The 13,061-nt window shown below is 39.7% G+C and overlaps 1 protein-coding gene across 2 annotated transcripts in view; it reads right to left on the bottom strand.

Annotated features, from left to right (window-relative positions):
- The window catches only part of dock1 (dedicator of cytokinesis 1), a 271,575-nt gene that overhangs the window by 166,279 nt on the left and 92,235 nt on the right, over window positions 1–13,061 (bottom strand). For both annotated transcript variants that reach the window (XM_060895378.1, XM_060895387.1), the window contains exons 23-24: window positions 10,630–10,738; window positions 5,072–5,142 (exon numbers count right to left, since the gene is read on the bottom strand). In XM_060895378.1, coding sequence (XP_060751361.1) covers window positions 5,072–5,142; window positions 10,630–10,738 — 180 coding nt within the window. The remainder of the gene's footprint in view (window positions 1–5,071; window positions 5,143–10,629; window positions 10,739–13,061) is intronic.

Here is a 13,061-nt window from a genome sequence, read left to right as displayed (position 1 = left end):
GACAGATGAAGCGTGTTTGAGAGACTCTTAGATGCTGTAACAATGTTTTCAGGAAAACAAACCTGTCACTGCTAAATGATTCATGCTCTCGGTTTAAATAAAATGTCTAATGGCTTCTTTGTGTGTGTGTGTGTGTGTGTGTGTGTGTGTGTGTGTGTGGATCAAGTGTCTCTGTGTCTGGCTCTTAACTCACAGTGGGGAGAAAAGAATCCAGTGCAGTCTGTGATACAGCATCTAAACATCCAGCACAGGATAGTGCAAAAAATACCAACAGAGCCTACGGTAGCTACACACACACACCCCAACACAGCCTAATACCCCCCCCCACACACACACACCCTGACCCCCCCACACACACACCCAACACAGCCTGACCCCCCCACACACACCCAACACAGCCTGACCCCCCACACACACCCACACCAATACAGCCTGACACCCCCCCACTCCAACACAGCCTGACACCCCCCACACACACACCAACACAGCCTGACACCCACACACACACCAACACAGCCTGACACCCCCACACTCCAACACAGCCTGACACCCCCACACTCCAACACAGCCTGACACCCCCACACACACCAACACAGCCTGACACCCCCACACACACCAACACAGCCTGACACCCCCACACTCCAACACAGCCTGACACCCCCACACTCCAACACAGCCTGACACCCCCACACTCCAACACAGCCTGACACCCCCCACACACACACACCAACACAGCCTGACACCCCCACACACACCAACACAGCCTGACACCCCCCGACTCCAACACAGCCTGACACCCCCCACACACACACCAACACAGCCTGACACCCCCCACACACACACCAACACAGCCTGACACCCCCACACACACCAACACAGCCTGACACCCCCACACACACACCAACACAGCATGACACCCCCCGACTCCAACACAGCCTGACACCCCCACACACACACCAACACGCCTGACAGTATGAAATCCCTCCCACCCTCAGAGCACCCACAAATCTACAGAAACTCAAACTCATGATCTTCAGATGACGAGGAAGACGTTGTACCTATAATGCAGCAATCTGCCAAAGCTCACAATTTTTTTTTGGTAATTTATGAGGCTTTTTTTTCCCTTTCCCAAAAACTGCAGGTGCTCATGTTTTTCAGAATAAATGAAAAAAGGGCTTTTTTTTTTTTTTTTTTTTTTAAAAAGTTTGCCAATTTGTCAAGCACGATCCAGGACAGTTCCCCTCGTTATGAGACATCAAGCCAATGTTGTTCTTACACAAATAACATCATAAATAAGAAGGTGAAACATCTACTTAATGATAACAGGGTGGATAATGAAGTGTTCTAGTCTGTCATAATTCCACTTCTTTCCTAACATTTGTTTGTTTCTGTCCAAAACAATTAACCATCATGTGATATGTGGACCAATCACAGACAAGGCGGAGGTCTCAGAAGTGCTGTTTAGATCATCTTGATTAAACGTCTAATCAAACAGACAGCTGTCAGATTTGTTTAAAGCGTATAGTTGTAGCATACGGTTCATCTCTAATGACCTTTCTGTCAGGAAAAGCTGAGCAAATGATTTGACTTGAAATAGGGTTTATAAACGAAAAACAAACCTATAAATGTGAGAATTTACACAGAACACTAGCATATGCCCCATATACGGGCTCTATGTGCAAATAATAAACAAACGACGACAACGGACCACATTAACCTGTGCACCCACTGCCCTGCGTTTCCATGGTAACATGACTAACATGCTTAACCAGAAAGTAAATTAAAATTGTGTGCGTGTGGTGGGATTGGGGGGGGGGGGTGTTCAAACACTTAAATGTGTCTGTGTGTATTGCTTTGTGTGTGTGTGTGTGTATGTGTGTGAGTGCTAAAATGATGAAATCAGCCACGGGCTAAAGATAATTCCATAATAAGGGGAAAAGCAGCTATGACAGCAGATTCTCTTTCAAAGGGCCATTTAAGAGCCCAAACTAAATGAGCATTACTTTTCTTCTTCCACCCATAACATCACAAGAAACGAGGAGCACCTAATTTGTCAAATTTGCAGAATGTAAATCCTATCTTCAGCCTTGATTTAATTTACGGCCCTCGTTGCTGCGTAAGCTGAAGGCTGAGAGACAGGCGAGTTGTGGAGAGACGTGCATTACTCACTACAGACTCTACAATCAGCACACCAGCACCACATAATCATGTCTTTCTGTGAGAGAAAGACATTGATCGTGAGACCTGGCCCACTTTTTCCTTTGTAACTTCTTTTCTTTACCTTACTGCATTAAACTATTCTGTCAATTACATTTAAATTTCCCAGAAGATTTGATCAGCCTTAAACCTAATAGGAGAGATAACAAGACCATTACACAGACCCGCACTAATTACCACACACTTTGTCTCTATTTCCATGGAGAAGTGAACATACTATGGTTACGTATGCTTCTCGCCAGGGTACCGAGAACACTGGCTCTCAATGGACCATCGATTTTTTTTTTCAAGGCTTAGAAATAACAGATTGTCAAATTATTTGATAATCATGCCATTAAAAAGTCATATAATTGACCATTAGCTAAGTAAAATTGTTATTCATTATTATACGCATTAGCTTACGTGACTCACCCCCCTTTTAATCTACACAGTCATGTGAAAAGAAATCAGGAAGCTCCATTAAATATTTAGTTCTTTATTAAGAAATGTCAACATGTCAATTTCTGATATTGTTTTAATTTGTACCTGAAGATAAATGTGATACAATTGCATGTAAACAACAACAAAAAAAAAAATCACTTCGTTTTTACTAACTAAACAAAAGAAATCAACAAAAATGTGTATTTCATCTCAGGAAAAAGTAAGGACACCCTATGCCCTTATAGCTAGTGTTCCCCCCTTTGGCTAGAATAACCTCAAGGAGACGTTTCTTGTGGCCATCTACCAGCTTCTGACATCGACTGGAAAAAAGTTTCCCACATTCTTCCACCTGTGTGATGTTTGAGGGGTTTCTTGCTTACACAAATCACCACACAGGATCTCAATAGGATTTAGATCTGAGCTTTGACTTGTCTATTCCAGAATTCTCTATTTTGTACTTTTCAGCCAGTCCTGGGTGGATTTACTGATGTGTTTTTGGTCATTGTCATGTTTCAAGGTCCAGTTGCACTTCAGCTTCAGTTTTTTGACAGATGGTCTCATGTTCCTCAAGCACCTTCTGTGACAAAATTCAGAATTCATAGTGGATTCCATGATGACGAGCTGGCCAGGTCCTTCTGCAGCAAACATCCCAAAACCGTAACACGTCCAACTCCATGTTTCACAGATGGTATGAGGTTCTTTTGCTGAAACGCTGTATTTGGTTTTCACCAAACTTGCCCTCTGTCTTTGATAAGATGGCCTGACCTGGCCATGTTGGCACTTGTTTTAAATGTTCTCCACTTGCAAATGATTTTCAGTAGAAAATAGACAGTAGAATTCTCATGAGATCTTTTTATATCCCTTACCAGACTCATCAACAATCTTCTTTCTAAAGGCCTCGGAGAGCTCTTTGGATCTCACCATGGTGATGCATCTCGCTTCACAAATTTAAGAGCAAAACAAACTAAGTATCTGAGGTTTAAATAAACCAGGTCTCCTTCAAATTTCTTTATCATTGTTAATATATATTAATGCTGATAATTTTTATTATACACCTGTAGGTTATTTTATCCATTTTGAGTACAAATAAATGTGCTGGTGTATTTACTTTTTCCTCACAAGAATTTTTTTATTAAAATTTTATAGATTTTGTTTAAAAGAGTAATTTCTTTAGTTTTATTTGGTATTTAGTAGGGATGAGTGAGTACAGCATTATCTGTATCTGTATCCGTATCTGTTAACCATATGAATTATCTGTATCTGTATCCGTACTCTGAGTGGGTGGGGCCTAACCCGGAAGTAGGTGGGGAGTGGGTCTTGAAATGGGCGGGGCTTTAACCTGTAATAATTAATTTGTAATATTTATAACACTAGCTTACTACCTTTATGTTTTTATGAAATACAGCAAAAACGTGTCAGACACTCAGTGTCTGGTTACTGGTTAGAGACAGCTGAAGGTTTAAAAAAGAAAAAAATCTCCGACAGGCAGAGACACAATGCGAGTCGCATTCTACCAAGCAAGCACCACGTCTGAACGAACCCACGTTTACCAGAACTCTACTGGTTAGTAAGTACGTATTATTAACGTTACAACCCGAAGTAAAAAGCTGAAGAAACCCTAACCGTTAACGGAAAAGACCCGCGAACCCGAGTGACTGAGGGAGAGACAGAGAGCTGTTCTGTGTGTGACTGTGAGTGAGCAGAGCGAGACACAGCAACACAATACATCTGTATGTGTGTAGGGGAGGGGCGCTGTGACTAGCCTATCACTGTAGGGGAGGGGCTCTGTGACTAGCCTATCAGTGCAGGGGAGGGGCACTGTGACTAGCCTATCACAGAACACTGACACAATCAGCTACCCAATGATGATTTTCATTCAATCCGAGCACAGATATTGACTTGTATTACTCGTATAATACTCGTACTCGGCAGAAGTGCTTTATCCGTACCGGATACTCGTTTCAGCCAAGTATCCGGCTCATCTCTAGTATTTAGTTATTTAGTTCTTGAATCTTCCAATATTGTTAAAATGAAGATGAAATTCCCATGTTTACCTATTTTTTTACCTTATTTTTTTAAAGGATGTCCTAATTTATTATATATACACACAACAGGTACAAAGAGTGCGAAGGAGACATAAGACAACCATGTAAAGAAATAAAAACTAAAATCACTGGGATCACTTTTAAAAGACCATTAAGTAAGACCCTACCATCGATTACAAAGACTCATAAGATTCCCCTAGATTACAATAGTGTTAAATAAAACTCTAAAGCTCCTCTGTTCTTGTTAATGTTGCTGCTGTTTATTAGTAACAATGGTGTTACATGTGAAATGATGTCACTTCCTCACAATATCCAGAGAACACATCTTATTTTTTCCCTACACACACATAATGTAATGGGAAGTCAGCATGTGATGGAGGTCAACCCACCTGAGCTCCTTCGGGTCGAAGACCAGTTTGACGTCATTGACGATGGTAGGAACGTATTTCAGTGCTGCACCCTGCGGACAAGCGAGGACAAATTCACCATCAGAAAATTCAGAGTAAGCAATAAAGAGGGATGAGTGTAACAGTAACACTCTGTTAAAATGGGTTAATAGTCAGGAACAGATGTGGGGGAAAATGTATACAGAAAAGGGAAAATCTGCATGACTTTAGAATGAACACAGTACAGAAAACAGATCAACAGAACAGTCTCACTGTTTACAAATTGACAGACTGTAATTATTATTTACACAAATCCATCCATAGTCTCCAAACCCCATGCTGAAGAGCTCCCTAACTGGATTCTTCCTCGATGCTTTGTTACCCAAACGAGCAGGTCGATAACTCTGCGAGTCCGCGTGCTGAACACATAGATTCACGAGCTGTAAATAAGCCTTCACACACTGACAATCAATAGCAGTGAAGCGGCTGATGGAGGGTCCAGTATTTTCACCCTGCTTTCACCATTTCTCTCCCTGCTGCTTCTCTGAGCACGGTTCATGAATCCATGTAATCCATATTGTCATTTCTGCAGCTGTTTCATGATACACGGTCTTATGAGAGGTTATGGAGGAGTGTGCAATCTATGGAGAGATCCATGTGGATCTAGGGAAAAGTGTGCTAATGATATTAACTATAGATGGGTGATAAACTAAATAAAAAGTTCAGGTCAGGCAGAAAAACAACTCAGCTTTGAACAACACTACAAACGAACAGGAAAATAAATACAGTTGTACCCCGCTTATACACCTTAATCCGTTCCTTAAAACCGGTCGAAATGCGAAAAGGTCGAAGAGCGAATGTAATTATCCCATAAGAAATAATGGATGCCCAATTAATCCGTTCCCGACCTCCACCGATACCCAATAATTAACAATTTTTGCCCCGTTTTTAGCAGTATTAATACTAAATAATACATAAAATACAGGTACATAAATAATATTGTATATAATACAGTAAAAAGTATACATTAAAAACTTTACAAAAGTAACAAAAAAAAAATGATTGTACTGTACTGTACTTACTCGTACTGTACTTACTTAAACCTACAAAACCACCCATGAGATGAAGCAAAAGTCACTTTGTCTTTGTCGTCTTTTGTCAGATTTCCGTAAGTGTCTTTCGCTTTTTCACAAATTATTGCCTGCTCAACACTAATCACCCACTCGCTGTTTCTCTTTTATCCACAGAACGAGTAATTTTTCCATCTCATTCATAGCCTGTGGTCTTTGTTTTAAGTTAACATTGCGCGACATACTGTACTGGGCAAGAAATTTGCTTCTTTAATTTTTTCCTTATTGCCCAAATATGTACATATAGTAGACTTAGGTAAATTATAATTAGCAACAAGATCTTTGATACGCATACCATTTTCATACTTAGAGATAATTTCTCTCTTTGTCTCCATAGAAATCACACGCCGCTTGGACTTCACATCGCTAGCTTTTTTTGGACCCATATTTCTAGAGTATTTTCACAAATTTAAACAAAAAAAAAGAAACAAAGTATTGTACATACAATATACACGCACTAAATTGTTATATTGACCGCTAAATAACACTAATATTGTTCACAAACCGAAGTTTAATTTACGATAGATGCTCTCTCTACGAAGGCTGAGGCGAGACTGGGAAGATCCTTCCCCTCGTGCCACGTGGGTCGAGGTCGATAAGCGGGGATTTGGTCGTTCAGCGGGCGCAAATTTCGGTCGGAAAAACTGTTCGCTAAGTAAAAAGGTCGATGTCCGAGCCGGTCGATAAGTGGGGTACCACTGTATATAAATGCTAGAGCCACAAGGTTTGTGTACGGTGTTGCTTTTTGTTGGTAAATGCAACATACAATATTAATAGTGTGTTGAAGCAGGAGGGGAAATGAAAAAAAGAAATGAATCATTTGTTTGTGTTAATTAGGTTTTTGAATGCAAAACAATTTTTAAAGAATTTTTGTGTCAGTATTACAACTTGGTAGCAAACCAATGTTGTTAATATGACAAAAAAAAAAATGACAACCATCAGGAAGGATGAAAGAAAGGAAGGAGGGATGAAAGGAGGTAAGAAAGGAAGCAAGGAAGGAAGGAAGGAAGAAAGGAAGCGAGGATGAAAGGAAGGAAGAAAGGAAGCGAGGATGAAAGGAAGGAAGAAAGGAAGCGAGGATGAAAGGAAGGAAGAAAGGAAGCGAGGATGAAAGAAAGGAAGCAAGGATGAAAGGAAGGAAGAAAGGAAGGAAGGATGAAAGGAGGTAAGAAAGGAAGCAAGGAAGGAAGAAAGGAAGCAAGGAAGGAAGAAAGGAAGCAAGGATGAAAGGAAGGAAGAAAGGAAGCGAGGATGAAAGAAAGGAAGCAAGGATGAAAGGAAGGAAGAAAGGAAGGAAGGATGAAAGGAGGTAAGAAAGGAAGCAAGGAAGGAAGAAAGGAAGCAAGGATGAAAGGAAGGAAGAAAGGAAGTAAGGATGGAAGGAAAAAAAGCAAGGGAGGAGGGAGATGGATGGATGGATATTTTTAATTGAGAATTTTTTGTCAGTCTTACAAACTTCCAGCAAACCAACCAACCAATCAAATTGATGGACAGAAGTGGGTGGCAGGCTGCCTGGGCAGACAGACATGTGGGTGGCTGGATGGATAGAAGGAAAGATGAATATATAAACAAATAGGTGGAGAAATGGATATTTTCTTAAAATGGGCAATAAATATATATATATATATATATATATATATATATATATATACACATACATACATTTTTTTTTTTTTTTTAGCAAAACAATTCTAACCTTAAAAAAAAAGGTCACTACAAAAAATATTTTGGTGGCAAAATCCAGTGCTGTTTTGATGCCAATAACAATAACTACTCAACCCAGTAACCAAACAATTCGACAGACAGATGAATTGATGAATAAACATACGTTATAAATAATGAGACACGGCCAAATGTTTCATTGCGTTTTTTTGTGTGGTCACTCTTCTTTCGTGGTCGTCAAACGTGTTATTTTGAGAATAAGTACTGATCGTTCAGCGCTTTACTATTGGCTACTCAAGTGTATCATAGTAATAGGCAGTTCAGAGAAATTCATGATGGGAAAAGTGCAAGTGAACTACAATTTCTTACCCCTCTTTATTTCGGATTAACTTCAGTCATGAAAAGAACACAACTGGTAAGTTTCAAAAAAGTGGTCACATGTTTATTCCTTGCCCTGTGTTTTGGAAAAAAAGAATCTGTGGCCTGTGGAGAACAGGTGACAAAAAATTGCAGGTTGTGATGATCATCTCCTGGGAAGGGTCTGGTTTAGTGTTCATTAACACTGGAGATTTGAGTGGGAATCTACAGAGAGATGCAACAGCACATGAGGAATCTGAAGCTTCTTTGATGGGCTCTCGCTGTCTCCTTCGCTGTCTCCCTCGCTCTCTGATACAGATTTGATTTGACTGAAGTGTCAGCTTTGAAATGAGGGCAGTTCAAGTGTTTACCTTTGAAAACTAAAGAACCAAATTACATCAGAGTCTCCGGAGCCCAACACCAGCAGGTATTGCCCCGAGAATGACAGGTGCCACTTTTGGAGCTTCGTAATCACGATTTTGTGCTTGTTTGCTGCCACTGTCTATACTGCAGTGGTGAGGACTAAAGTGGCTTGTCTTCTTAGGAAGGCAGGAAAAAATAAACATTTTAAAATTTGGAAGGAGGTTAAAAAGGTTAGCTAGAGAATATGAATGAAGGATGGAAGGAAAGAAGGAATTAAGGAAGGGAGAGAGAAAATAGGAAAAGAGGAAGGGAGGAAAATAAAGAAGATCCTAACAGGTCAAATGAGTGCGACAGGAAGGACAGAACACAACCGTTTTCATTGGCATGTTTTTCTTTCCTTAAGGAGGTAAAGCCGTGATGACGCTGAAACGCCTCCTCTAGTACACACTGTACTAAATGGACATTAATTACTTTTCATGCGACTCTTCTAACTGTAGTCCGTTTGTGTTACTGGAACAGTGAGGCGCTGACAACACGTGTGTTAGGATTCAAGGCCGTGACAAAATAGAACTGAAGAAAGAAGAAAAGCAATGGCAGAATACCTTGAGGAGCAGCTAAAGAGGATGAGTCCGGGAGTAAGAAGGACGAAGAGAAAACAGACAGAGAAAAACGGGGGGGAGGGGGAGAGAGAGAGAGAGAGAAGAAGAGGACACAAACACAGTTCAGAAAGAAAACAGCAGAATCCTGAACACAGCCAGAACACAAAACACCAACACAATATTCAAAGCAATCAACAGTGACACACACACACATACACACACACACACACACACACACACACACACACACACACACCTGCGCCTGACAAAACAGATAACTTCAATACTTGAAGGTGGAATGGAGTAAAGCTAATTATATAATACACATCCCTAACACTTTCCCTATTTGCACTGCTACAGTTATGACTGGAGATGCATCCAAATGTCAGGTGTTCAAAATACACAGACTTGGTTTTACATTTCTTTACCATTTGAATCTGTGCCAGCATAAACGAATAAAAAAACTAAACTAAACAAAAAGCTTAGTGGAAAGAATGAATATATACACTTTTGTCCTCTAATCACATATGTAAATTAAACATCCTGTAATCTGACTTTCCAGTCTTTGGAGTGCAAAGCAATTAATGGTCTAATGGAAGGATATTCATTACACTGAAATGGAAATCTATCCATTATACGAAATCCACCCACTACGCTGAAAAGGAAATCTATCCATTACACCAACATCCAAGTCACTGAAAAATTCAAATGGACTTAATGTGGTTTTGGATGCAGTACAATTTACAAACGACCATCGATGTTTATTTAAATAAAGAAGAAGAAGAAGAAGTAGAAGAAAAGAAGAAAAAAAACCCACACACTTTTGCATGCAGCTGTAACATTATGGAGGCAGCCATCTTGAACAACCAGACCCACTTTGCTCCTTTTATCACAAAAAGTAGACAAAAAATTGTGGATGCGAAACTCTGCTATGAAATTAGGCTTTTAATTGATTCTTGGTGACTAGACACAAAATTCTCCTTTACATGCTCAATAGCTCTAAAAAAGCTGGCCGTCGACTGTCTTTTTTTTTTTTTCTTTGCCAAACCTTGAATCCTACATTTGGTCTGATTTCTCATTGATGTCAACTGGTATTCCAAAATATATTCAACTCTGGATTTGTTTCGGTTTAATAAATAAATAAAGAATTTCTCACATCTGTCTTCATAGGAGTGAGAAATACGACAAAAATATGAAACTCTAATCTAAACTTTTTCCCCTCAAGTCCCTATGTTCATTTTTTTAAGGTTTGGCTAAGAAAAGTACTGAAAAGAGAGAGAGAGAGAGAGAGAGAGAGAGAGAGAGAGAGAGAGAGAAACTCAATTTCATAAACCAATCGTTTGACATTTTATATAGAAGCTAAACTGATGGCAGCTTGGATACCGGTGATAGTCAGAAAAGTGTAGAATTTAAATTTTGTGTGATTACGCATCAACGTGTGCTCCTGTACCTTGACCATGCTTGTGCTCTCAGCGTCGCTGTTCATCATGATGCTGAATGAGATGAAGAGATTCCTCACGGACTCCATGAAATCTGATTCTCCTTTATCCTCATACAGTCTTTGGAAGAGAACACACACACACACACACACACACACACACACACAGAGTATAATTTTGTAAAAGTGTAATAAACAAACATTTGGGATAAATACCATCTGGTGGCATCCCTCACCTCAGATAACAGTTCTGCTTGTGTGTGCGTGTGCGTGTGTGTGTGGTATACTAATGCAGTATATTAATATAAGCTGAACACCAGTGATTGCATTCAAAACAATGCTGCAGAACATATGGTATATTTATTAAAACAAGAGTCAGATACAGTCCATTAGTCTTCAGCTTATTAAAAGCTGATGATAATCACTGCTTTCGGGACGTCAGTGTATTGGTTTCATACAGGTTCGTATGTTGTATGGTGTAGGAGCCAAAGGTCTATATCCTTTAATAATCACTTTGATTAAATTATTCAGATTGTCTTACTTCATTATTTCACTTTGGTAATATTCTAATTTCTGGTTGATTTTTCCAGGAGGAAAACCATTTGAATGGTTATTACATTATTCCATCATTTAATAAACAAACAAATAAACAGCTCAATAAACTAATTAAAAAAATCTTTAAAACATTTATCTAAATCCATGGGCCTTGTGAACAGAGCTTATTTCAGGGCCAGAGAAATGTTAAGAAAAAAAAAAATCCGAAAGAAAAACTAGCCAAAATCATTGCACAGAAATATTGTAAATTCTTTTTTTTTTTTTTTTTTTTACATAAAGAAAAAGCAATAAATAATCTGCACACAGTGACAGAACTGAAAAACATAAACAGAAGTGTAGGAACAGTTATGTCCTAACCACTCAGCTGAAGGCTTTTAATAAATAAGCTAGAGAAAGGACAGTGTGTCCTCTCCCTATGGGCTTAGAGCTCATCACTTCCTGTGAACTCAATTTATCCAGGGGTCATTACACTAGGCAGCACCGCCCCCAAACACCGACCTGCATCCTCCTCCATCACCTGACGGACCGTTACATACGAACCCTGTCAGTCAAGACAGAAGCTCCATTCCAGCCAGTGAGTGTGAAACAGAAAAATGCCAATTCATTCGTGAATTAGAGCATCGCCTTGGAATGGAGTGAAAATTTAGATGTTAGATTTGGTCCACCTACAAGGTTATGCCCAATAATAAATAAAAGGATTTTAAATACTTTATCATTAAACATCATACAACAGCAAATTTACATTTACGACATTTGGCAGATGCCCTTATCCAGAGCGACTTATGTTTTTATCTCATTTTATACAAATGAGAAATTGAGGGTTAAGAGCAGGGGCAGCTTGGTGAACCTAGGATTTGAACTCACAACCTTCTCATCAGTAGTCCAGCACCTTAGCCACTAGGCTAACACATCCCACATGATAAATTATATCAAAACGGCTGTCTGAATTTGTATTGTTTATTTATCTATTATTTAGAGCTTCAGTCTGAACGTTCCTCTATAATCACTACTGATGTACAAAAAGCCTGGTAGATCACACTAAAAATCTACAATTCAATAACTTTCCTTTTATTTTTTTAGGATTATTTGACTTCAGGAACTCTGGAACGTTACAAATATTTACCTTTATCTTTACTGCTAGTAGCACCATCAGATACCAAAACTGATCTGCTGGAGATTTATATATATATATATTTTGAAGGCAGAGGATAAATAACCTCCATCAGCTCCTCAGTGCGATATACCTGAGACTGATACACCGGAGATCATTCAGTTAACTCGGCCAGACAGAAGCTCTGCAGAGACTCGACATGTGAATCCGATCCCTAACCAGCTGTTTACAGATGTGACGCAATGTGTTCATAAAGTGGCTCAGGAAAGGGGAGCTGCTTCTGAACCAGTTTTCATTTTTAATTCATAGAACATTATGATTAGTGATGAAGCCTCAGCCTGGTCCACAGGCAGCTAGGATTCATTTTTCTCACGTCAAATTACGATTAGCATAATAACACAATGGGAAAGCAGCCATTACAGTGATTGTAGCATGAAACCAAGTGGAAGCCCTATTTGTAATTTTCGTCTATCCATCCTATCTTTTCATCCATACATCTACATGTCTAACCATCCATCCCTCTACCTTTCCATCCATCCATCCACCTGCCCATCTACCTTTCCATCCATCCAACCATCTGCCTATCCATCCATCCATCCATCCGCCCATCTGCCTATCCATCCATCCATCCATCCATCCGCCCATCTGCCTATCTATCCATCCGCCCATCTGCCTATCTATCCATCCGCCCATCTGCCTATCTATCCATCAATCTACCCACCCATCCATTTATCCATCCAGCCGATCTATCCATCCAGCTATCCATCCATTCATCCAT

Source organism: Tachysurus vachellii, chromosome 2 (assembly GCF_030014155.1).
Source record: "Tachysurus vachellii isolate PV-2020 chromosome 2, HZAU_Pvac_v1, whole genome shotgun sequence".
Classification (NCBI taxonomy): domain Eukaryota; kingdom Metazoa; phylum Chordata; class Actinopteri; order Siluriformes; family Bagridae; genus Tachysurus; species Tachysurus vachellii.
The sequence above is the reverse complement of the archived record's forward strand: the minus strand, read 5'-3'. Positions and strand labels throughout refer to the sequence as shown.